The 26,524-nt window shown below is 36.2% G+C and overlaps 1 protein-coding gene and 1 long non-coding RNA gene across 4 annotated transcripts in view; one reads left to right on the top strand and one right to left on the bottom strand.

The window, feature by feature from the left end:
* Nucleotides 1–26,524, bottom strand: part of MAP4K5 (mitogen-activated protein kinase kinase kinase kinase 5) — a 126,700-nt gene that overhangs the window by 47,619 nt on the left and 52,557 nt on the right. For all 3 annotated transcript variants that reach the window (XM_070378097.1, XM_070378099.1, XM_070378098.1), the window contains exons 4-13: nucleotides 25,663–25,753; nucleotides 25,147–25,211; nucleotides 22,937–22,992; nucleotides 18,669–18,716; nucleotides 18,249–18,291; nucleotides 17,793–17,865; nucleotides 15,791–15,922; nucleotides 13,789–13,851; nucleotides 11,705–11,786; nucleotides 10,413–10,529 (exon numbers count right to left, since the gene is read on the bottom strand). In XM_070378097.1, the coding sequence (XP_070234198.1) occupies nucleotides 10,413–10,529; nucleotides 11,705–11,786; nucleotides 13,789–13,851; nucleotides 15,791–15,922; nucleotides 17,793–17,865; nucleotides 18,249–18,291; nucleotides 18,669–18,716; nucleotides 22,937–22,992; nucleotides 25,147–25,211; nucleotides 25,663–25,753 (770 nt within the window). The remainder of the gene's footprint in view (nucleotides 1–10,412; nucleotides 10,530–11,704; nucleotides 11,787–13,788; nucleotides 13,852–15,790; nucleotides 15,923–17,792; nucleotides 17,866–18,248; nucleotides 18,292–18,668; nucleotides 18,717–22,936; nucleotides 22,993–25,146; nucleotides 25,212–25,662; nucleotides 25,754–26,524) is intronic.
* On the top strand, nucleotides 5,414–7,463 carry LOC138989407 (uncharacterized). Its single transcript, XR_011465680.1, has 3 exons — nucleotides 5,414–5,925; nucleotides 6,265–6,360; nucleotides 6,486–7,463. It is a non-coding gene; the product is annotated as an uncharacterized lncRNA (long non-coding RNA).

Raw genomic sequence — 26,524 nt, 5'->3', positions numbered from 1 at the left:
GTACTACAGAATTTTTTGACATTTGTATACTTTAAGAAGTTAATCACCATTATAAGTGTAGTAACCATCTGTTCCCATATAAAATTAATGTTATTGACCAGATGCTTTTTATGCTGTGTAAAATAACCCTAATATATATATTTATTATATAACTGGATATTTGTACATCTTAATCCCCTTCACCTATTTTGTCCACACTCAACAGCCTCCCTTCTGGCAAACATTTGTTTCTTCTCTGTATCTGAGTCCGTTTTCATTTTATTTTGTTTTGCTTCTTCGAGTCCACATATAAATGAGATCATGTGGTATTCGCCTTTTTCTCTGACTTATTTCATTAGCGTAATAGCTTCTAGAGCCATCCATGGTGTCAAAAATGGGAAGATATTATTTTTAATGGGCGAGTAATATTCTGGGGCTTCCCTGGTGGCTCAGTGGTAAAGAATCCACCTGCAAATGCAGTAGATGTGGATTTGATCTCTGGGTTGGTAAGATCCCCTGGAGAAGCAAAGTGAAAGTTGCTCAGTTGTGTCCAACTCTTTACAGATTCTATACAGTCCATGGAATTCTCCAGGCCAGAATACTGAAGTGGGTAGCCATTTCCCTCTCCAAGGGATCTTCCCAACCCAGGGATCAAACCCAGGTCTTCCATAATGCATGTGGATTCTTTACTGTCTGAGCCACCAGGGAAACTCTGGAGAAGTAAATGGCACCAATCTAGTATTCTTGCCCGGGAAATCCTACAGACAGAAGAGCCTGATGGGATACAGGCCATGGGGTTGCAAAAGAGTTGGATACAACTTAGTGACTAAACAGCAACAACAAAGTAATATTCCACTGAATATGTATATATCCTTTTTATCCATTAGTCCATCAGTGGACACTGAGGTTGCTTCCATACGTTGGCCTTTTCTCTTTTTTTCTTCTGGGATCCCTAGAATGTGAATGTTAGTATACTTGATATTGTTTCAAAGGTCTCTTAAACCACCCTCATTAAAAAAAAACCTCTCTTCTCTTTTTCCTCTTCAGCTTAGGTGATTTCCACTATTCAGTCTTCTAGTTTACTGATCTGTTCCATATAACCAAATCTACTAGATCAGTAAACTACTAAGCTGAAGAGGAAAAAGAGAAGAGAGGTTTTTTTTTAATGAGGGTGGTTTAAGAGACCTTTGAAACAATATCAAGTATACTAACATTCACATTCTAGGGATCCCAGAAGAAAAAAAGAGAAAGGCCAGCGTATGGAAGCAACCTCAGTGTCCACTGATGGACTAATGGATAAAAAGGATATATACATATTCAGTGGAATATTACTTTGTTGTTGCTGTTTACTAAGTTGTCCCTAAGAGCGCAGGCAGCTGCGATGGCGCACAGAGCGCGGCCGAGAGGAGCTACCCCACGTCCGAGGTCAGGGGCAGAAGCTGGGAGGACCCCATGCCCGAGGGGCGGCGGCCAAGAGGAGTTACCCCACGACCGAGGTCAGGGGTAGCGGCCGAGAGTGCCAGGCTGTGACGGTGCAGGAAGGCCGAGAGGAGCAACCCCACGTATGAGGTCAGGAGCGGCGGCCGGGAGAAGCTACTGCACGTCCAAGGTCAGGGGTGGCAGGGCGGCGGCCGAGAGGAGCTACCCCGCATCCGAGGTCAGGGGCAGCGGCCGAGAGCGCCAGGCTGCGACAGCGCAGGAACAGCCGAGAGGACCTACCCTACGTCCGAGGTCAGGGGCGGCGGCCGGGAGGAGAAACCCCACCTCCAAGGAGTGGTGGCTGCGCGGGCGCAGGAGGGCCTAGAGGAGCTATTCCATGTCAAGGTCAGAGGGGCGGCGGTGAGGAGATACCCCTCATCAAAAGTAAGGAGCAGCGACTGCGCTTTGCTGGAGCAGCCGTGAAGAGATACCCCACGTCCAAGGTAAGAGAAACCCAAGCAAGATGGTAGGTGTTGCAAGAGGGCATCAGAGGGCAGACACACTGAAACCATAATCACAGAAAACTAGTCAATCTAATCACAGTAGGAACACAGCTTTGTCTAACTCAATGAAACTAAGCCATGCCCATGAGGCCATCCAAGACGGGAGGGTCATGGTGGAGAGGTCGGACAGAATGTGGTCCATTGGAGAAGGGAATGGCAAACGACTTCAGTGTTCTTGCCTTGAGAACCCCATTAAGTGTATGAAAAGGCAAAATGATAGGATACTGAAAGAGGAACTCCCCAGGTCAGTAGGTGCCCAATATGCTACTGGAGATCAGTGGAGAAGTAACTCCAGAAAGAATGAAGGGATGGAGCCAAAGCAAAAACAATACCCAGTTGTGGATGTGACTGGTGATAGAAGCAAGGTCCAATGCTGTAAAGAAAAATATTGCATAGGAACCTAGAATGTCAGGTCCATGAATCAAGGCAAATTGGAAGTGGTCAAACTGGAGATGGCAACAGTGAATGTTGACATTCTAGGAATCAGCGAGCTAAAATGGACTGGATCGGGTGAATTTAACTCAGATGACCCATTACATCTACTACTGCGGGCAGGAATCCCTTAGAAGAAATGGAGTAGCCATCATGGTCAACAAAAGAGTCCAAAATGCAGTGCTTGGATGCAATCTCAAAAATGACAGAATGATCTCTGTTCGTTTCCAAGGCAAACCATTCAATATCACAGTAATCCAAATCTATGTCCCAACCAGTAACGCTGAAGAAGCTGAACGGTTCTATGAAGACCTACAAGACCTTTTAGAACACCCAAAAAAGATGTGCTTTTCATTATAGGGGACTGGAATCCAAAAGTAGGAAGTCAAAAAACACCTAGAGTAACAGGCAAATTTGGCCTTGGAATACGGAATGAAGCAGAGCAAAGGCTAATAGAGTTTTGCCAAGAGAATGCACTGGTCATAGCAAACACCTTCTTCCAACAACACAAGACAAGACTCTACATCTACTCATGGACATCACCAGATGGTCAACACCGAAATCAGACTGATTATATTCTTTGCAGCCAAAGATGGAGAAGCTCTACACAGTCAACAAAAACAAGACAAAGAGCTGACTGTGGCTCAGATCATGAACTCCTTATTGCCAAATTCAGACTGAAATTGAAGAAAGAAGGGAAAACCACTAGACCATTCAGGTATGACCTAAATCAAATTCCTTATGATTATACAGTGGAAGTGAGAAATAGATTTAAGGGACTAGATCTGATAGACAGAGTGCCTGATGAACTATGGTCGGAGGTTTGTGACATTGTATAGGAGACAGGGATCAAGACCATCCCCATGGAAAAGAGATGCAAAAAAGCAAAATGGCTGTCTGAGGAGGCCTTACAAATAGCTGTGAAAAGAAGAGAAGCAAAAAGCAAAGGAAAAAAGAAAAGATATAAGTATCTGAATGCAGAATTCCAAAGAATAGCAAGAAGAGAGAAGAAAGCCTTCCTCAGTGATCAATGCAAAGAAATAGAGGAAAACAACAGAATGGGAAAGACTAAAGATCTCTTCAAGAAAACTAGAGATACCAAGGGAACATTTCACGCAAAGATGGGCTCGATAAAGGACAGAAATGGTATGGACCTAACAGAAGCAGAAGATATTAAGAAGAGGTGGCAAGAATACACAGAAGAACTGTACAAAAAAGATCTTCATGATCAAGATAATCACGATGGTGTGCACTCACCTAGAGCCAGACATCCTGGAATGTGAAGTCAAGTGGGCCTTAGAAAGCATAACTATGAACAAAGCTAGTGGAGGTGATGGAATTCCAGTTGAGCTTTTCAAATCTTGAAAGATGATGCTGTGAAAGTGCTGCACTCAATATGCCAGCAAATTTGGAAAACTAAGCAGTGGCCACAGGACTACAAAAGGTCAGTTTTCATTCCAGTCCCAAAGAAAGGCAATGCCAAAGAATGCTCAAACTACCACACAATTGCACTCATTTCACACGCTAGGAAAGTAATGCTCAAAATTCTCTAAGCCAGGCTTCCTAATATGTGAACTGTGAACTTCCTGATGTTCAAGCTGGTTTTAGAAAAGGCAGAGGAACCAGAGATCAAATTGCCAACATCCGCTGGATCATGGAAAAGCAAGAGAGTTCCAGAAAAACATCTATTTCTGCTTTATTGACTACGCCAAAGCCTTTGACTGTGGATCACAATAAACTGTGGAAAATTCTGAAAGAGATGTGAATACCAGATCACTTGACCTGCCTCTGAGAAACCTATGTGCAGGTCAGGAAGCAACAGTTAGAACTGGACATGGAACAACAGCCTGGTTCCAAATAGGAAAAGGAGTACGTCAAGGCTATATATTGTCACCCTGCTTAATTAACTTCTATGCAGAGTACATTATGAGAAATGCTGGGCTGGAAGAAGCACAAGCTGGAATCAAGATCGCCGGGAGAAATATCAAGAACTTCAGATATGCAGATGATACCACCCTTATGGCAGAAAGTGAAGAGGAACTAAAAAGCTTCTTGATGAAAGTGAAAGTGGAGAGTGAAAAATTTGGCTTAAAGCTCAACATTCAGAAAACGAAGATCATGGCATCCGGTCCCATCACTTCATGGGAAATAGATGGGGAAACAGTGGAAACAATGTCAGACTTAATTTTTTGGGGGCTCCAAAATCACTGCAGATGGTGACTGCAGCCATGAAATTAAAAGATGCTCACTCCTTGGAAGGAAAGTTACGACCAACCTAGATAGCATATTCAAAAGCAGAGACATTACTTTGCCAACAAAGGTCTGTCTAGTCAAGGCTATGGTTTTTCCAGTGGTCATGTATGGATGTGAGAGTTAGACTGTGAAGAATGCTGAGCGCTGAAGAATTGATGCTTTTGAACTGGTGTGGAGAAGACTCTTGTGAGTCCCTTGGACTGCAAGGAGATCCAACCAGTCCATTCTGAAGGAGATCAGCCCTGGGATTTCTTTGGAAGGAATGATGCTAAAGCTGAAACTCCAGTACTTTGGCCACCTCATGTGAAGAGTTGGCTCGTTGGAAAAACTCTGATGCTGGGAGGGATTGGGGGCAGGAGAAGAAGGGGATGACAGAGGATGAGATGGCTGGATGGCATCACCAACTTGATGGACGTGCGTTTGAGTGAACTCCGGGAGTTGGTGATGGACAGGGAGGCCTGGCGTGCTGCGATTCATGGGGTCCCAAAGAGTCGGACAAGACTGAGCGACTGAACTGAACTGAACTGATTGTATTCTTCAGCTCTATTTGGTTCCCCTTTATATTTTCTAATTCTTTGTTAACATTCTTACTATGTTCTTCCATCTCTCTCTTACATTCATTGAGTATCTTTATGATTATTACCTGAAACTCTTTACCAGGCAGATTGTGTATCTTTTCTTTGTTTAATTCTTCTCCTGAGGTTGTCTTGTTCCTTTGTTTGGACCATAGTCCTCTGTTTCTATTTGCCTAGTTCTCTGTGTTTATTTCTAAGTATTAAGTAGATTGGCTATGTTTCTTGAATTTGGGAGGAGTGGCATTATGTAAGTGTTATCTTATGCAACCCAGCAGCACACCCCTCTGGACAGCAGTGCTCTATACTCTAAGCATGCCCTGTATATGGCCTGTTTGGGCCCTTCTATTGTGGCAAGGCTGACCACTGGGCGTGCTGGTAGGTAGGCCTGGCCCCTGGCCCAGTCAGCTGCTATGACCTTCCTGGGGCAGGGTCCCAGAGCTTATGCTACACTACTGATGGCAGGGCCAGGTTCAAGGGTGGCTAGCTATGGAGACAGGGAAGCTGGGGGTTGGCGCCAGTCTGCCAGTGGCTGGGTAAGCCTCCAGCACTAGTAGGGTAGAGGGAGGGCTCCACAATGATGCCTGTCAGCATCAGTGTCCTAGTGGTAGAAAAAACTCCTACATTCAGCTGTCACCAGCATCTGTATCTTCAGGGGGACTACTAGTTGTCTCCTGCTACTCCAAGAGGTTCTCCAAGATCTGCAGGTGGGTTCCTTTCAAATTACTGACTCTGTGCATCTGAGATTTTACACACGCCCTATAAGAGCAGAGTCTGTTTCCTACAGTCCTCTAGTTCTCCTGCACACAAGTCCTTTGAAGGATGACCTTCAAAGCCAGATTTTTAAGGGGCCCATCTTCCCTGTGCAGGACACTCCAGATGGGGAGCCCAATATAGGTTTTGGATGCTTCACTCCTCGGGGAGAATTCTGCAAATGTAATTATCCTCCTGTTTGTGGGCTGCCTATCGAGGGAGGTGGGTCTTGACTATATTATGTCTCTGCCTCTCCTACCCATCTCACTGTGGTTCATTTTTCGTATCTTCAGTTGTAGAAAATCTTTTATGCTCGTCTTCAGGCCATTATCATAGATACTTGCAATTGGTGTGCCCACTGGAGAAGGGGAGCTCAAGGATGGGAGGAGGTAAGCTCAAGGTCTTTCTACTCCACTCTCTAGACAACACTTCCCAAGAAAGCCTTTCAAGAAGTGTTTCTTCAAGATTAAGTCCTTCATTATAATCGAGATCTCACTTTCTCCTTCCTTTTCAGGGACTGTGCCTATTCATCTTGCTTCTCTAGATTCTTCTATCTCTAACCATTGGATCCTTTTCATAAAGATGCTGTTTAAACTTTTTTAGCCCCACATAAAAAACAATCAATCAATAGCCAAAAAACAGCGAGGTAGAAGACAGGTAGGAGAAATATCAATAACCTCAGATATACAGATGACACCACTCTTATGGCAAAAAGTGAGGAAGAACTAAAGAGCCTCTTGATGAAAGTGAAAGAGGAGAGTGGAAATGTTGGCTTAAAGCTCAACATTCAGAAAACTAAGATCATGGCATCTGCTCCCATCACTTCATGGCAAATAGATGGAGAAACAGTGGAAACAGTGTCAGACTTAATTTTTTGGGGCTCCAAAATCACTGCAGATGGTAACTGCAGTCACGAAATGAAAAGATGCTCACTGCTTGGAAGGAAAGTTATGACCAACCTAGATAGCATAATAAAAAGCAGAGACATTGTCAACAAAGTTCCGTCTAGTCAAGGGTACAGTTTTTCCAGTGGTCATGTATCGATGTGAGAGTTGGACTATAAAGAAAGCTGAGCACCAAAGAATTGATGCTTTTGGACTGTGGTACTGGAGAAGAATACCTAACTCCAATACCTGGTATTGGAGAAGAGTCCCTTGGACTGCAAGGAGATCCAACCAGTCCATCCTAAAAGAAATCAGCCCTGAATATTCACTGGAAGAACTGAGGTTGAAGCTGAAACACCAATCCTTTGGCCACCTGATGTGAAGAAATGACTCGTTTGAAAAGACCCTGATGCTGGGAAAGATTGAAAGTGGGAGGAGAAGGGGATGACAGAGGATGAGATGGTTGGATGGCATCACCGACTCAATGGACATGAGTTTGAGTGAACTCCAGGAGTTGGTAATGGACAGGGAGGCCTGGCGTGCTGCAGTCCATGCTGTTGCAAAGTGTCGGACATGACTGAGCAACTGAACTGAACTGAGAAGACAGACAAATCCACCATCAACTCATTTTCTTTTATCTACTGTTCTATCTTACTCTCCTCTTTCACAACTAAATTTCATAAATAAATTTATCTTTCAAACCACTCCAATCTGGCTTCACCTCTAGTATTTTTAAATTATCCTTTTAAAGTAGTCAAACACACCTAATTCCAAAGATTTCTTTAATGTAACTTCTAGGCAGTATTCTTTCTGAAACTTTCCTTCTGTCTCTTAATGCTCTTTATTATTCCTTTGCCATTTCTCTTAGGATACTAGATTTTTTAATTTAAGGGAGAAATCTCAGGAAGCTGTCCTAGGCCTTCCTCCCACTTGGAAATCTGTGCAATATAAAAATTACCATATATAAAACTGAACTCACCTTTCTTCCCAAATTTGATCTTACTCTAGTATTTCAATCTCAACAAGTGGCACTTTTATATCTATTCAGCTGTTCAAGTAAAAATTTGGGAGTAATCCTTTTATCAGGCTCCACCCTCAAGTCTACATTTGGTCACCAGTCTCTCATATAATTCTTGAATTACTTCATTTTTTTCCATCCTTGCCCTACCACCCTACTATAAAATATCAGTATCTCTATCCTGGATAACTTCAAAAGTCTCTTATGAGGACCTGAGGAATGAAACCATCAATCTAAAGTCAGAGATCTTAAAAAAACAAAAACAAAAACAAAAACGCATATCTGATTATATCACTCCCTTACCCTTTAATGGCTTCTATTGCCCTTAGATTAAAGCTCTCATTTACTTTTACTTGAAATATCTAGTTTATAATCTCATCTCCCACCAAATTTCTTCCTTTTTCTCTGCTCTAACAGACTAACTTTTCTTTAGTTCCTAAAGCATACCATGTCTCTTATCAAGGCTTTCAAACATGCTATTATTCCTTCTGTTCAGAACACTTCTGATCAGTCTCTTAATTACTATCTCTGTATTTAATCCTTCAGGTTTTCAGCTTACACACTGCTTCCTCAATGAGTCCTTTCCTGTCTCAAAAATATGCCTGCATATCACCCTGTATTTCCATTCCATAACAGTTATTACACTTATCAACTGTTTGCTGGTAATTTCTAAATTTCCATGGAAACCATTCTGTAAGCTCTTTGAAGACAGGGATTATGTCAATGTCATCCACTGTTGTTTCTTCAATTGCCTGGAGCAAGGTTTTGCATTTCAAGGACTAAACAGCATGGTGATATCATTACAGTTCCAAAGTAAGAGTAGATTTAGAAAACCTGGCAAAATATCGTGGGGAATGAAAGTGGAGTTTGGTTGTTTTCATAACCAGTAAAACATTAATTGAGGAATCAAGTAATATGCTATATTTAAGCAAAACAATTTTGATTTTTAAGAGATTAAATTCATTAATTATTACAAGTCTGCGAATGATGGTTTAAATTTTAAAATATCTTTATGACTGGGTTATTTAATATTTTCAATTGTTCATTTAACATTCAATAAAATATTTACAGGGTACCTTACTACATGACAAGATTATGTTATATACTAGAAAATGACTAGTTGGTAAGGACTGTTTAATGACTATTTCTATTTATATAAAAAGTACATATATAAAAGTGACGGTATATTAACTAAGAGTAGGTTCTAAAGTTGGTTTGCCTGAATCCAAATCCTGGTTCCACTACTTGCTAGGCATATGATCTTGGGGAAATGAAATTACTTGTATTCTTTCTTCTTTTCTTATTTGTAAAATGGGAATAGTAATAGTACTTATTGCAAAGGACTGTTCTGAGTATTAGATGAGTTAACATGGAAATTATTTAGCCTAATACTTGGTGCATAAAGACTACCCAATGACTGTTAGTAGTTATCACGATACTTAATAATTTAAAACTTAAGTTCATGAAGTAGAAGATTTCCTTCAGTAAGTAACAACATATAAAGCTTAGTTCTATAGTCTTACCAGAATTGAAGATAGAGGTATAAAGGGAAATAAAAGCATAAGAAAGAATGAAGAGACAGAAATAAAACAGAATATAAAAGGACAAAAAGATACTGGTAAATAAATACATTTGTATTATATATAGAGAGGCATAAACCTGACAATGGGCAGGAAGTCCCTCATTCCTGATTTAGAACTTGTGTTGTTAAATATAATATATTCAAATAATTCTACAATATTTTCAGAGAAGAAAGCATAGTTATGAATATGTAATTATATAAGAAATAATAATTTTTAATACTTATTGGAAAACATCTTCTATGGGAACTTCAGCTTAATTTAAAAAAATTATTTGTATCCTGTTAATGATCTGTATTGGAGAAGGAAATGGCAACCCACTCCAGTATTCTTGCCTGAAAAGTCCCATGGACAGAGGAACCTGGTGGGCTACAGTTCATGGGGTTGCAAAAGTCAGAAATGACTGAGCGACTAAACTACCACCAATCATCTGTAAACAGAGAAACTAAAAAAATGACCACATGGCTTTCTAAGGAGTCTCTTTAGTGAAAAATAATATGGTACAAGTGCTCTGGCTAAATTTTCATTCTCTTAGTCCAAAGCAATACTCCTAGAACCTGTATTTACATGGAAATAGATGTCCTTTTTCTTTAGAGAAGATCAAACTCTCACTACAGAAGCTGAGGTCTAAAGAGAAGAGAAAACACTTGTGGATTTCTGGGAAGATAAAGGCACAGATCTGATTCTAATTGTACCTACCGCTTAATAACCTTAAGCAAACCAACTAAGTAAATAAAATGATATCGTGCAAGGAAGAATCATAATCTTAGTTCCTTCCCAGAACTAGGATTAAGAGAAGTTATCAATTGGTAATTATATGCAGGACAAGTAAAGTCTTCATTGCTAATTGATCTGTCACTAAATCTATTTTAACTAACTTAAAAGAGTGAATTAAAAAACAAACTCTAAGGCCACATTAAACATTTATTTTCAATTATTAGATTGCAAACATTCTTTACCTCAAAGTCATCATCGTCTCCTTCGGTGTAATGTGTGTGGTTGTCTGGATTATTCACTTTGTCCAACAGTTCAACTGCCAGGGCCCTAGAGAGACCTGGCTGCCCTACAAATGTATGCTAAATAAAAATAAAACAAAACTTCATGAGTATGCATTTATATCTATGGCTTATAGAAACTGTTATTTGTTCTTTTCCATTTAGTAACTATCAGAGATAAGCATATGGAAGCCTACCAGTGCTAATAGAGAATGTATTATAAAAATATTAATCAGAATCCATAATTAAATATTATAATGCTAAAGAATTATTGTGAGGTAAGTTTATAATATGAATAATTTCTCTATGTAAAGTTAACTAATCTATATTAGGCTGCCAAATTACAACCTTGGCTATAACAATGACATTTATTACACATGTCATTATGCACATGCAAATAAATATTGTGGTACAGTCCATATCACAATAAGAAAAAAACATGTATAGTCTATGCTTACATATATTTAATTCAATAAAATTGTTAGTATAGAAAGACATAATTTTTATAACATTTAAACAAAGTTTTCTTAGATTGTTATAATCAACTTTTCCTAATATAAAAGTATTTTATAAACGCATACACAGGAGCATTCTATAAATTTACATAAGAAACCAAAACAGAGAAAATCAATTAGTTTTAGATGAAAGCAAAATTTTAAAGACTTTTCTCCAAGGCTGCTGCTACTGCTGCTGTGTCACTTCAGTCGTGTCTGACTCTGTGTGACCCCATAGACGGCAGCCCACCAGGCTCCCCCGTCTCTGGGATTCTCCAGGCAAGAACACTGGAGTGGGTTGCCATTTCCTTCTCCAACGCAGGAAAGTGAAAAGTGAAAGTGAAGTTGCTCAGTCGTGTCCGATCCTCAGTGACCCCATGGACTGCAGCCCAACAGGCTCCTCTGTCCATGGGTTTCTCCAGGCAAGAGTACTGGAGTGGGGTGCCATTGCCTTCTCCATTCTCCAAGGCAGGGGTGGGCAAACTACAGACCATGAGCAAAATCTGGTGCACCGCCTCCTTCTGTGAATAAAATTTTATTGGGTATTAAAGCCATACCCTTCTTGGCTGCTTGGCTACGGCTGCTTTTGTGCTACCGTGGCAAAACTGAGGTGACACAACAGACTATATGTCTCACAAAGCTTATAATACACACGTTTATATTAAAAGACGTTTATATTAAAAACCTAAATGCTGTTGTTCTAGTGATATGCCTAACTAATGCATGACTATAGAAAATACTTCTATAAATTCAATGACTTACAGTCAGAAGTCTTTCAGCGGTTGGTCTTTTTTTGGGGTTTTTGGTTAGTGCTATTTTGACAAAATTATGGAATGTTGATGACCTTCAAATAAAAAGAGACATGTACAAATATATTTCACTAATATTAGTTCTTTTGTGTTACTAAATAAAATTAACTTACAAGCAGTTAGAAAGACTAAAACATATGATTTTTTTCTTAGGCCTCTTAGCTCTATGTAAATAAAAAAACTAAACCCAAAACAGAGTATTTCCTTGGAAAATATATCAGGTTCAGCTGTTAAGTAAAATACAATTAGTGAACAGAATACTAATATATATAACCTCTAAAATGTACACTAAAAGCTAGAAATGGGTAGGTGTGTCATCTATAAGGTTAATAACCTTGTGTTATAACCACTTAGGAATCAAAATGACCTTTTCTCACTGCTTAATTTATATGATATATAAATGTTTTGCTACACGCAAATTGTTAGGTGGCATCAAGGTAGGGTGGGTAATTAAACAGACTGTTTATACCTTTAAAAAGTCACTGAATTTCTTAGGAACAAGGGAAAAGAAGAGGGAGTGATCTTAGTAACCCAGAGTTTTCCTGCCACCTATACTGATGAAATGGGGAAAAGAAGATATATAGGAATCTGGGAATTCCCTGCCAGTACAGTACAGTGGCTAGGACTTGGCACTTTCATTGCCATGGGCCTTGGTTTGGTCCCTGGTGGGGGAACTAAGATCCTGCAAGTTGTGTGGCATGGACAAAAAATGAACTAATAAAAAATTAATTACTTAATTAAAGGAACTGCATTTTGATTATGAATTACTGACAAAGAGAGGTATTGTACCATTGCCAAGATTTCACAGGAGCAAAGACTGGGCAAGAACCAAAAAGAATAACCTTAGTCATTACCAATGACAGTAATGACAAAGCAGTTCTCTTTAGGGAAATCAAATCCCTACATAACATTGGTAGTTTGTGGTCCTCATATCATGGAGTGAGAAAGTACCTAAGACTGGCAAAGGTACTTCAATGGTAATAACTGTTTTGGAATCTCACTATGAATGTAGCTATTTTAGCTAACAGTCATTCATCCTTGAATGAATATTCAGTCATTCCTGCCATAAAGTCCTCCAGTTCTAGTTGCTTAGGAACTTAGGCTTACAAGGAACAAGAGAAAACAAAACAAAACAGTGTCAATACAAAGGAATACAGCTAGCAGCAGGATATAAACTCCTTAACTTCTACAGTGTGATTTGCCTTTCATTCCTGGTACTATCCCCAGAATGGCCTGGCTCCTAAATAATACTATGCACAGGCAGGCCAATGAAGCATTAAAAAAGTAGTTTAGAACTTGTTTTGGGGACAGGCCTTTTAGAATCTGAAATAAAATATGGATTGTCCCTCCAGAAGAAAATGAATACACATAAATAATTCCAGGGGCTCATATATCTCCCGAGATTTCCCAAGAGATCCATGTATAATAGATAAAGAATCACTAAATTTAAGAATTTGGAAACTTTAATTTGTACAATAAGTTTCTCTTATTAAATGTATGGGAAGACATTACCAGAAAAATAATTTTCAGTGTTTATCATCTAATTGAAGACATCCTTATGGACTATAAGAATTGGCAAGTTGTTTTACTTTGTATGAGAAAACATTAGGATGCAAATGAGTAATAACCGTTTTAATGTTAGGGAAAATAGGTAGAGAAAAGCCAATGATGATTGATTTTAAGTGTCACTGTATCTGGGAAACTGTGTCCTATTACTTCTCATGAAAGTCAACATGAAATTACTGGAAGTAAAGGAATACAGGCAAAATGAATCTCCAAAATCTTACTGTACTCATTTGAAATCATTTCCCCATTACATCTCCTATTCAAGCTGCCAAAGCAGTACATTATAATGGAATACTGACCAGGAAATAAACCTAGATCCTTGTTATAGCTCTGCCAAGTAAATTAGATATGTAACTTTAGGGAAACTGTTTAATGCTCTGAGCTTCAGCTTTAGCATCTTTAAAATAAGGGAATTAAACCTCTGTCTCTTTCAGCCATAAAATTCTATAAATCTACATATCTATAACTCACCATTTTGTTTTGTCTTTTAGTTTTGGAGGTTGAAAATTACTTTTTGACATTAAGAAGAGGGCCCTGGAATAAAAATTTCAGTTAAAGAGCAATACAAAACACTTTTATTATTACATACAATAATCAGAATCAATTCTGCAATGAATTTATGCAAGATTATTACATATGTAGGTACTCAAGATTTAACTGATATGGAATATGGAAATTAATGTTTTATATTTTGGATACCTTACGGAAAATTTCTCCTGGCTCTAGAGAAGATATTTAAATTTCCAATAAGCTCTTATTCACAAGGCAAAGCAACTAAACATTTGAGAAGGTTTTTTTCTGTCATACTGTTACATATATAACTAGTATTATATCTTAAGCATAAGTCTATATAATTGTGTATCATTGTGTTAACACACGGAGATGATATACTACTCTAACATTAGGTTGTATGTTTAGCCTCTACAATTATTTTGGGAGAATAGGCAAATCATATCCACTTCTTTATCTGTTTCCCCTTTTGAATGAAACAGAAATCAACCTACAAGAGGACCTTCCTTCTCCACGAATTAACCTTTGACCAATCTTTTTAATGGACTGTGGGGGTAGAAGACTGAAGGATTTTAAAAGGAAGTTTTATTTCAGTATTTCCTACAAAACTCCAATGTTTTCAAGCAAACTTCTTAGTCTTTTTTATTAAATACCAAAGATCTTTTCTTTTTAAAAATCAAATGATTCATATATAAAAGAAAATTGAAGAGAAAAAAGTCTATATTCCTCTCACCCTAAGACATTATTTTAAATCTTCTGCTTTTCTTTTCAGTCTTTATCTAAATATTAACCAATTACTAAATTATTATAATAGGTAACATTATGTTCTGCTTTTTTTCCTGATAATCAATTTTCCATGCTGCTTTGGTTTATATATATGTATTAGCTGCCCTTATGACTGCACATTGAGATTTCCCCCCTGCAAGCCTGAAGCAGATTCTTAGACTTTTCCTGAATTATTTCCTAAGTATAATTTTCACAAGTATAGAATCAATGCAACATTTGTACTGTTCATAACAAATAACATCCAAATTATTTTCCTAAAGGTCTGTACTTATCAGCATTCCAGCTAAAAGCAGGTATCTTTTAACTTATATATCTTTTTTTTGGTGTTGTTGTTATTAGTTTTTTAATTGGAGGCTAATTACTTTACAATAATGTGGTGGTTTTTGCCATACAGTCACATGAATCAGCCATGGGTGTACATGTGTTCCCCACCCTGAACTAACTTATTTATCTTTAGGTACTTGTGAGGTTAAATAGTTTTCCATGTTTCTCTAGTATCTGATACTTGCTCATAAACAATTTATCTTTTGCTCTTAGAGTCTTTGAATGAGTTACCTATGTAATAAATATCAATAATTAATATTATATGTTGGGAGAATACTTTCCCCTATTCTGCTGATTTTCTTTTTAACCTTTACTATTTACATTAAAAATTTAAATTTTGGCCCAATTTATCTTCTCCTTCAAAATATTAAAAACCCCTTCACAGTCTCTCAAATATTTTTTCTAAGATAATATACTCTAAAATATAAATGATTTAGTAAGCATCTACCTCTTCATCATTCCTAGACAAAGTATAAAGAAACAAAATCAAATGAGAACAGAAATTAAAACCTCATCTGCATTCTATCATTTGTTTATAGTTCTACTTAGGACAAAAAAAGAAATGTTTTTAATCAATGGAAGAGTAAAAAAAAGACTTAAAACTTTTAAAATGATAACTGCTATATCCTAGTATGTTTATTAAAGGAAATCTGTTTTAAAGAAAAGTTTCAGACAGACTCTATGCTGTGTTAGAAAGAGCAACAGGTTTTAGACGAGATTATTCCTAAGTCTCTCAGAATACTTTTATTATTTCAATATACTTTGAAATGAGCTTGGAATACCCAAGTTGTTCGTACTTCACTCTCCCTGAAGACCTTACTACTAACTGCATAATTGTAAATACTGAGAACACCTCATGGGATGAAGATCAAACATAGGTGGTTGAAGTTCTCCAAGTTCAATTGCTGTTATTCCTACTGCCCAGATATCACAGAGTTGGTTGTAGCCACCATTCTTTTCCACTGCTGCAACTTCAGGGGCCATCCTAGAAGGAATCAATAAATATAACATTTTTGTTTTTAAAAAATTATATGAAATTTGTTCTTTTGTTATATTCACTAGACTTCTTGGAGGGAAAGAGGCTTAGAGGCATTTACTAGAAAAGAAGAAACTTTACTATTAACAGAAAAAAACTTAATAAAGACCACATATACACACATACACATGCTTCTAAAACTTTGGTTCTCAAAATCTTGTGAATACTGTTTTATAGCATGGGAAAACAAAAAGACCACCTAAATCTCTGTGAAGGTCAGAGAAAGTTCCTCAAAGGAGGTGAGACTCACAGAATAAATTAGCAGGGAGTTGAGGGGGGTTGAGGAACCTGGACAATTTTGTTAGAGGAAACAAGTACGAATGCAGGGAAACAGGCCAGCACGGAACACAGAGAGGAGACAGGATGGTGCTACTCAATGTATGATCTATAGGTAGATACAGGGCCATAGGCAGTTTGCTATCCGCCTCCGATAAGTACAGAAACTGAAACTAAGTATTCTTATCCAGATAAATGGTCATTTTTTTTAGCAATTTATTTTAAATTTATTTTATAAAAGTATCAGTCTGTGGTGGACAAAATATGAAAAAAAAAAAAGTCATTCATCAGTTTGAGAGGGTCTAGAAAGTATTTGGAAAATAAACCTCAGAGACAGAGGCTAGATAATGAATGGTCTACTGATTATATGAGAAAGATTCGACTTTACTGTGAAAATGGAAAATTTAATTATGATATAAAACTCATGGCAACATGAAGGATGGTGTGAGAGGAAGTGAAATCAGAATCAGGCAGATGAATTAGAAGACTATCTGAAAAATACGAGGGGAAAAAAAAAGGACTTTTCAAAGGCAGTGGCAGGGAGGATAGAATCAAGGGGCTGACTGAAGAGACTGAGTATAAAATACCTGTGGATACTGAAGTAGTGCTATCACCAGACAACTGTTGAAAATATACAGGACTGAGGGTCAACTGAGTAGCTGAGTTGGAGTTATCTGTTTGGGAGTTGCTGTGTGTACTTAATCGCTCAGTCATGTACAACTCTTTGTGACCTCATGGACAGTAGCCTGCCAGGCTCCTCCATCCATGGGGTTTCTCCAGGCAAGAAGACTGGAGTGGGTTGCCATGACCACCTCCAGGGAATCTTCACAACCCAAGGACTGAACCCAGGTCTCCTGCATTGCAGGCAGATTCTTTACCATCTGAGCCACCAGTCAGTGGTATATGAAAATGGCATCTAAAGTTATAAAGCATAGATGATATTACTCAGGAGTTTTGAGTGTTTATTATTTTTAAATTAATTTATATTTATACTGAATATTCACAAGGTAGAGATCACTTTTATGTGCACTTAGGTACAGAAACATATGACACAGTGTCTCTCAACCTAAGTGTGTATAAGGATATAATGAAAGCAGTGTTTTAGAAAGATTATTTTGTCAGTAATTGGAAGGATGTAGTAGAAGCAGGAGGGCTGGTAAAAACTAATGGTAGGATAGGATGCATGATAAATTTTAACAACACGCAAATGAAATCCTAGATTAAAACAGATGCAATATCAAAAAAAAGGGTAATAAAATGACACAAGATTATAACACAATTTTCTTTTGAAAATCTCCCACCTATGAGATCTCCAAACACAGCATCTCAGGGACAGGAAGAATTATTGGCACTTTAACACAGGAAATGCTGGACAAGGAAAATGAGTATCAAAGTTCTGTAATCCATCAGATCTATGATAGTGTCAAGGAACCTGAATGTCTCCAGGCTTCAGTCAAGTACAAATTGTATTACTAAGCATCAATGTTGTTCACTAATCTTAAAGAGATGAAATGGACAAAACTCAATCATAATAATATCTTACCAATAAGGAGTGCCAATGAAAGATTTTCTCTTTGCAATAGTAGCTGTTATTTTTGCAGCTACACCAAAGTCAGCTGGTGGGGTAAAAACAGAACAGAAAATTTTAGTTTTCAATAAAATCACGAACATTTCTAAATTTCATCCTCAGAGACATCATTTTAATAATTCAGATAGCAATACTTACAGAAATGTATATAAATTGAATATAAATATAAATTGAATACCTAAATCCCTTCCTGTTTAGTTCAAAACATAATCATTGTAAGAAAATAACTTATTGGCCCTTTATTAGAATGAAAACATACTTTATTAAGAACAAAGTTATTAAAAAACTTTTCATCACAAGTAACTTAAATTGGGAAAAAAACAAACCTCTGGATTCCTTTTATTCTAACACAACTAGGTTAGTATTTCAGTTTTTCTGGAAAATAATTTTTAGGAATTTGAAATAACATACCTAATTTTACATCACCATGATCTGTCAATAAAATATTTGCACCCTAAAGCAAAAATACAAATGCTATTAAATTAGTATCATAAAATTCCTTTCAATAAAATTATCAATTTAAAGAGTTTATTTATTATTATTATGTTTTATTGAAGTAGTCGATTTACAATGTTGTACCAATCTCTGCTATACAGCAAAGTGACTGAATAATACACATACAGACATTTTAAAAAATATTCTTTTCCATTATGGTTTATCAACAATTCACTGTACTATATAGTAGGACCTATTGTTTATCCACCGTATATGTAAGAGTTTACACCTGTGAATCCCAAACTTCCAGTCCTTCCTCCCCCCAAACCACAAATCTGTTCCCTGTGACTGTGAGTCTTAAACATACTGAGTTTAAATTAAGTTAAACAGACTTACTTTGATATCTCTATGCATTTTGCCTTTAGTATGCAAATAGGCAAGACCCTGAAGTTTAAAAAAAAAAAGTATATATTAGCAAAACTGCAAACTTCACACCTAAATTTCTACTTAAATTTTTATTGAATAAGAAAAACCAGAATGTCCTTTTTTTGAGGGGAAAAAACCTAGATGTGTTTCTTTTTACTAATCAATGTTTACTCAATTTTAAGATTTTTGAATTCATTTTCTGATAAAAACAAGAAATAGTTTACTGTAACATCATCACCACAATCAAGATAATGAACATATTCATCACTCCCAAAAGTTCCTCTCATATATAAACACTGATACACTGTCGCTATAGATAATTTTAAAAGTTTCTAGAGTTTTATATAAATGGAATCATACAGAATATTCTTTTATCTTCTTTAATTCACAATATTAATTTGACATTCCTTGTTAGTGTGTTATCAATATTTCATTTTTTTATTACTGACCATTCCACCATACAGTTATTACAGAATTTATTTATTCACCTGTTGATAGATATTTGGGTTATGAGTTGTTTCCAGATTTTGGTTATTATATAGAAACCCACTCTAAAGATTTATGTCAAGTATTTGTATGATTCTTCCCTCTTGGGTAAATAACTTAGATATGACTGGGTCATATGGTGGTACAAGTTTAAATTTCTAGGCAACTGCCAAATGGTTTTCCAAAGCAGCTGTACAATTTTGCATTGAAACTAGCTGTGTATGAGAGTTCCAATTAACTCACATACTCACCAACTTTATGAGGGTCAGTCTTTTTAATTTTAGCCATTCTAACTGGTGTGTAGTGGTATCTCATTGTGGTTTTAATGCATATTTTTCTAATAACTAATGATATCGAGCATATTTCTCATATCCTTATTTGCCATCTATACAGCTTTCGGTGAAACATCTGTTCAAATCTTTTGTCCATTTGTTTAATTTGTGCTTTTCCTATTATTTATTTAGTTTTGAGTTCTTTATATACTCTAGAGACAAGCCCTTTATCAGATTTATACTTTGCAAATACCTTTTTTGTCTTTTTATTCTCTTAATAGTACGTCTTGAAAAGCAGAAGTTTTAAATTTTAACAAAGTCAAATTTGTCAAATTTTTCTTTTATGGATCATGATTTTTATGTCTGAAAGGCTTTTATTAACTCAAGATTGCAAAATTTTCTTCTATGTTTTCTTCTATAAGTTCTAGTTTGAGATTTTATATTTAGACCTAAGTGATTAGGGTTAATTTTTATATATGTCACAAAATGTGGTTCAAAGTTCATGTGTTTGACTTGGGTTTGATCCCTGGGTTGGAAAGATCCCCTGGAGGAGGGCATGGCAACCACTCCAGTATTCTTGCCTGCAGAATCCCCAAGGTCAGACAGAAGAGCCTGGTAGGCTACAGTCTGTAGGGGCACAAAGAGGCAGACATGACTGAGTGACTAAGCACAGTTCAATTATTCCATAACCATTTACTGGAAAACCTATCCCTTCTCTTTTGAATTGTCTCTTCACCTTTGTCGGGGAAGGCAATGGCACCCCACTCCAGTACTCTTGCCTGGAAAATCCCATGGACGGAGGAGCCTGGTAGGCTGCAGTCCATGGGGTCGCGAAGAGTTGGACATGACTGAGCGACTTCACTTTCACTTCACACTTTCATGCACTGGAAAAGGAAATGGCAACCCACTCCAGTGTTCTTGCCTGGAGAGTCCCAGGGACGGGGGAGCCTGGTGGGCTGCCGTCTATGGGGTCGCACAGAGTCGGACATGACTGAAGTGCCTTAGCAGCAGCAGCAGCTTCACCTTTGTCAAAAAATAGCCATATATGTGTGGAATTATTTCTAGTTTTTCTAGATTTCTATAATCTTTTGGCATAATCTACTCTTATGCCAGTGCTTACTACTATGTTTCATTTAGTGTAGTTTTATAGGTCTTGAAATTGCTACTGTTGGTCCTCAAATTTTTTTGTTCTTTTCCACAGTTGTTTTGACTATTCCAGGTCCTTTGTGTTTCTGTAGGAATTTTAGAATCAGCTCATCAATTTCTAGAGGGAAAAAAAAAAGCCTCCTTTGATTTTGATTGCAATTGCATTGAATCTACAGTCAGTTTGGGAAGAAATGGTATCTTAATTGCATTGAAATGTTCTGACCCATGAATACAAGAATACTACAGAAGGTAAAGTTCTCAGTTTATGTAGGTCTTCTTTAACTTCTCTAAGTCATTTTATAGTTTTTAGTATACAGGTGTTTATGCCTCTTTGTTACATATATTCCAAAGAACGTCATATTTTAGTTATTATAAATTGTATTGTTGCTAATCTATGGAAACCCAACTGATTCTGTATATTAATCTTGAACCCTGCAACCTCCCTATTCACACTCATTAGTTCCACTAGCTACTTTGTAGACTCTATTCCATTTTCTACAAAGATGTAGTTATGCAGTCTGTGAATACAGACAGCTTGAATTCTTACTTTCTAGTCCAGGTGCCTTTTATTTCACTGCTTTTGCTTTTTGTCCTGTGCAAACGTCTAGAATCTGTTAAAAAGAAGTGGTGAGAGCAGACATCTTTGCCTTGTTTGACTGACATTGGTGGGAAAGCACCTAGTCTTTACCATTAAGTATGATTTAGTTGTAGGTTTTTCACAGGTGCTCTTTATCAGGCTGAGTTAGTTTCTTTCTATTTGAAGTATGCTAAGAATTTTTATCAGAAATGAGCACTGGATTTAGTTAATGCTTTTTCTGTGTCTATTTAGATGATCCCATGGTTTTGCTTCTTTTTGTTTGCTAATGTAATCACTTACTTGAAATGATTTTGAATGTTACATCAACACTGCCTTCTATGATAAACCCTACTTGTATATGATGTATTATCTTTTTATATATTGTTGGATTACCTAAACCATGCCTTTTTATCCAGTCACCTGTCAACAGACACTAGATGAGGAATTTTGTCAGCATAACACAGTTTTAAAATTCAAACTAGTATCTTGGAAATCATCCCTTCCACAGCCTCATTTTATACTTAGGGAACTAAAACCACAGACGAGATAATGGTCATATACCAGGGCCAGAACGGAAATGCAAATTTCTGTTTTGCTTTCTACTTCCATTTAGTACTCTGTCCATTACTTAAAGAAGCAAGGAACTTTGGAAATTAAAATATTAACAACAGTAATCTGTCAACAATTCTCTGCTATGAGTGCATGATTAGTGTTTTATGTGAATACAAAAAAGCAGATTTTTAATGTGACTGTTATAGAAATATATGTAAATTATTTATATATATAAATTTACTTTTATATATCTAACAATAAAATTTTAAAGCATGTGGAAACCAACTCTTTCAGAAATGACTAGAGCTTTCCCTTAATTTAGGTTAAATTCCCAATTTCTAAAATATGGAAGGATAACATATAGAATATCAATTTCTCTCCTAAACAAACTACACAATCCAGGAAATGTAGAGACAGAAGCATCAATTAATAAGTATCAGTTGTGAACTGAAAAAATAAATAACACAACCACTACTACTTCATCCTGCTTCCTAACTTAGATGCCTTAAAGCATTTGAACAAAATTAGCTGCTAATTTTTTCAATGAGTAATCTTTCAAGGAACTAAAAAAATAAACTGGAAGAAAAACTGTATACTCTGTATACCTACTGAAGACTCATAACCTATTTTAACATACTAAAAGCTCTCACAGGATCTGAAATAAAGAAGGAAAGAAATCTCTACTTAATACAATGTTTACTGAGCTTATAAAAAGGGATTCTGATATTAATAATATCTATTAATATCACATAGATCAAACGTTTCCAGATAACATTCTGGGTTACTGCCATGAAACTTTACTCTCATTTTGGGAGAAATGGTAAAAGACCTCATGTCTTATGCAAAAAGATTCCTTTTGTGGCCATAAAACTCGAAGGGAAAGCTTGGACTTGTTATAATTGAGAGGTCTGATGATTCATTCATGAAAACCAATTCATACCTATGACTTTCCTTAGCTTTGCAGCAATTGAGGGACAAGCACTACAAAGCAGAACACCAAACAACACCCCTGTGTATACTACTATTCGCTTAAATGAATTTCCAGGACTCATTCACAAAAGAAATAACGAGGCTTACAGAATTACAGTATGAGAGGTTAACAGAAAAATTTGGTTTACTCTTTCTCTTTTGGGCAGATCACCATTTTACTGTTTTCAACTGTGAAACTAGAACTGCATTTCTATCTACATAAGCAAATATAGTACCTGTAAAGTTTCTCTGCATACATAGGCTATTTGCAGTTCTGATAACGGTCCAGTAACTAGAAATTAAAAAAGAGATCACATCATTATACATTTGAACACAACAGACTAAAAACACTTTAACAATGACAAGCAATTATAAAACTTCTCTCTCTCTCTCTCTCTCTATATATATATCACTGGGTGGCTTATCATGAGCATATATTATTCTTAGAATCAGGAAACAAAAAAAAGTAAAGTAGAAAAATTTTCAATGCAATTTAAAAATGGAAGATTTGCTTCATAACGACTTTGGTCAGTGAAACTAATTAGCCCCTGTTATGAGCAAAGCACAGTACCAGATATCACAAGATGTTCTATACAAAGCAATGGACATGATCTCAATCCTGAACAACTAAAGATAAATAAATAAATAAAGCCCCCAAATGAGAAAAACATATATAATTACAGTTATATACACATGTTAAGGGCTTTCCTGGTGGCTCAGACAGTAAAGAATGTGCCTGCAATGCAGGAGACCTGGGTTCGATCCCTGGGGTGGGAAGATCCTCTGATGAAGGGAATGGCAACCCACTCTAGTATTCTTGCCTAGAGAATTCCACGGATACAGAAGGAGCCTGGTGGGTTACAGTTCATGGGGTTGCAAAGAGTCAGACATGACTGAACAACTAACACTTTCACACTTTCATACATGTTATAGGACCATAAAGAGAAATCGATTGTTGAAAAGGCATACTTTTTTAAAAAAAGTCACGATGTTATTCCCTTAGCATTATTCTTTACTATATCCATCAAAACAAGGACCTTGATCCAATACCTTACCTAAGAATCCAAAAAGTAATCAGGTCACTTGTGACAACCAGATCTTTCCCTAATGAAATATAAAATCCTTCTGCAAGTACCTAACTAGATGCTTTGGAAATAATGCCTTCCAATACCATGAGAAAATATTTGAAGTCGGGGGTGGCATTTGCTGATAGTGAGGTCAAAATCAGATACTTTTATGCAATCTTTATTTAAAATATTTTACAACATATTTTAATCACTGGTAATCTATACCTACTTTTAGGAACATAAAATTTTGACTCTTAGTAACTTGATGAAATAGTAGTAAAAGAAGGGAAACAATTTCATTAAAAGTTATTATAGGTATAGTTGTTCTTGATTACTATGCTATCTAATATATTATTTACAGGGATGAATACTTTTTAGATTCAATTTAATTCAATAAATAGCAGGTTTAATAATGGAAAGCAGCAATTTCACAAAGAAATAAAATTAATGTCTCAAAACCATTATTTCAGCTTAAAAGGGGAAGTAGTAAAAAAAAAAAAGGTCTGCTGCATAGTTTTATTAATCCATAATCCTGAGTTCTCATTCTGTGAAAATGTAGATAAAAATTATAAATATTAGATAAAAAGTCTTCACATAAAAGATCATAATTCTTCATAAAATCACAGAAAAGAATTTTAAACTGAGTGACACAGAGCCGTTTCCTACCAATAATTTTTAAAAAATCAACAACAGGGGTAAAATAAAAGAGAACAGTCATTATAGTATAATAATGTAAAGGAAAATTCAATTCAATTCGGAAAGTTGACTAAATTAACATAATGAAATGGCAACCCACTCCAGTATTCTTGTCTGGGAAATTCCATGGGCAGAAGAGCCTGGAGGGCTATAGTCCACAGGGTCACAAGACAGTCAGACAAGACTTGCAACTAAACAACAAATAAAATATTCCAAATTCTTAAAATTATATATTTTAATACAAAATATTATAGCAATAATTAAGTTGTTTTCCCAGTCAGCACGTTATCATTAAGAGGTAAACAGATAATTTGCTTTATGTGAGAGTCACCTTTTGCATTTCAATTTTAATTTACAAGGAAGTTTAGGCCGTTTTGTTTGTAGATAAAATACTTCCCTATATACTACTTAAGATTTCCTAGAGACTACATCTGAAAAGTAAAATCTAGATTCTTCAAGTACTCTTGGATTTCTTCATCAGGCTCCAGCAGTTTAACTGAATACCAAAAAAATATAAAATTTAGATTTCTTTTATGCAATACTCCAGAGTATTGCATAAAAGAATGTAAAACTCCAGAATGTAAAACAGTAAATCTACATGTTAGTATCTCTTGTTGACTAGAAACATAAAATAAAAATCATTAAAGTAAAAGTTTTAAAACGTAGAGAGAAATTAACAGTACCATGGTAAATATCTTGAAGTGATCCGCCACCACAATATTCCATACAAATCCACAGTTTTTCCCGACTAATATGAAAGAGAAAGAAAATTATATTAGCTAGTAATTCTCAACCACTGACATACTTTGAAGATTGTCACTCTTCAGCATAGCAAGGTTTAGGATAGATTACAACAGGAAATTGTCCTGACATTTTTCTTCAGGATACAGAAAAGCATATTAATTTTAGCTCTGTTCCCACCTTAAATAGTTTAGAATGTGATCAGTATTACAAGCTAAAACACTTACTTGTAACCGTTCATAGTATTTCATTAAGGCTGCCAGATAAGGTAAAAATGCATAAATGAACCTGTCATTATTAATATAACAGAGAAGCCAATAAGAAGATCTGAGAAATTTTAGAACTTTAGACAAGCAATTTTAAAAATTTAAATACAAAACAGCATTTACATAAAAGGGAGGGGATATGGGGCAAAGAAGTATGAAACACAGAGAGATTAGACGTTTTGTGTTTTTCACCTGAGATAGCTCCCAAAGTAGGCAACAATGTTGCAGTGTTTACATTCTTTAACCATAAATATCTCTTGCTGAATCAAAGAAAAATCATCTCCTGAAAAACAAAATGATAATAACTTGGTCAACATGTTACATTTTGTGTTTCTATGTATAGGAAGAAGGAAGGAAACCTTCACAACAAGTATCAAAAATGAGGAATTAGATATTCTTAATACTTTAATGAGAACGTACATTTGCAGTTTCTTTCTACAAAGTCAGAAGCCATAAAAATGCATGAAGTCCTAAAACTCATAATTTCACTTCAATATTTACTTTCTTGAGATATGCACAGACAATATTCTCTACAGTACTATTTATTGATGAAAGAATGGTCAAACGACTTATGGTAAAATCATAGATATTACAACACAGTTATAACATGTTTAGCTATGAAAACATGCTCACGACACATTAAGTGAAAAAGATATTATGTAAGTACATATGCAAAAAAAAAGTCTCAAGAAATATACATAAGTAAAATTTTAAGTAATTTGGTTCTCTTCTTTTTATTTATATTTTTCCAATTTGTCTACCAAAATCTATTTGGGTTAATTAGAAAAAGCTATATTAAAATAAAATATTTATTATATATGGGAATTTTATGGTCATTATGGGCTGCTTAGAATGACACTGTCACTATCAAACTTCATTTTGCACAGAAATAGTGTTTTATTTCAGTAAAAGGAGTATGCTGCTGTTAAGTTGCTTCAGTCATGTCCGACTCTGCGACCCCATAGACGGCTGCCCACCAGGCTTCCCCATCCCTGGGATTCTCCAGGCAAGAACACTGGAGTGGGTTGCCATTTCCTTCTCCAATGCATGAAAG

The sequence above is a fragment of the Bos mutus genome, chromosome 10, assembly GCF_027580195.1.
Source record: "Bos mutus isolate GX-2022 chromosome 10, NWIPB_WYAK_1.1, whole genome shotgun sequence".
NCBI classification, from domain to species: domain Eukaryota; kingdom Metazoa; phylum Chordata; class Mammalia; order Artiodactyla; family Bovidae; genus Bos; species Bos mutus.
The sequence above is the reverse complement of the archived record's forward strand: the minus strand, read 5'-3'. Positions and strand labels throughout refer to the sequence as shown.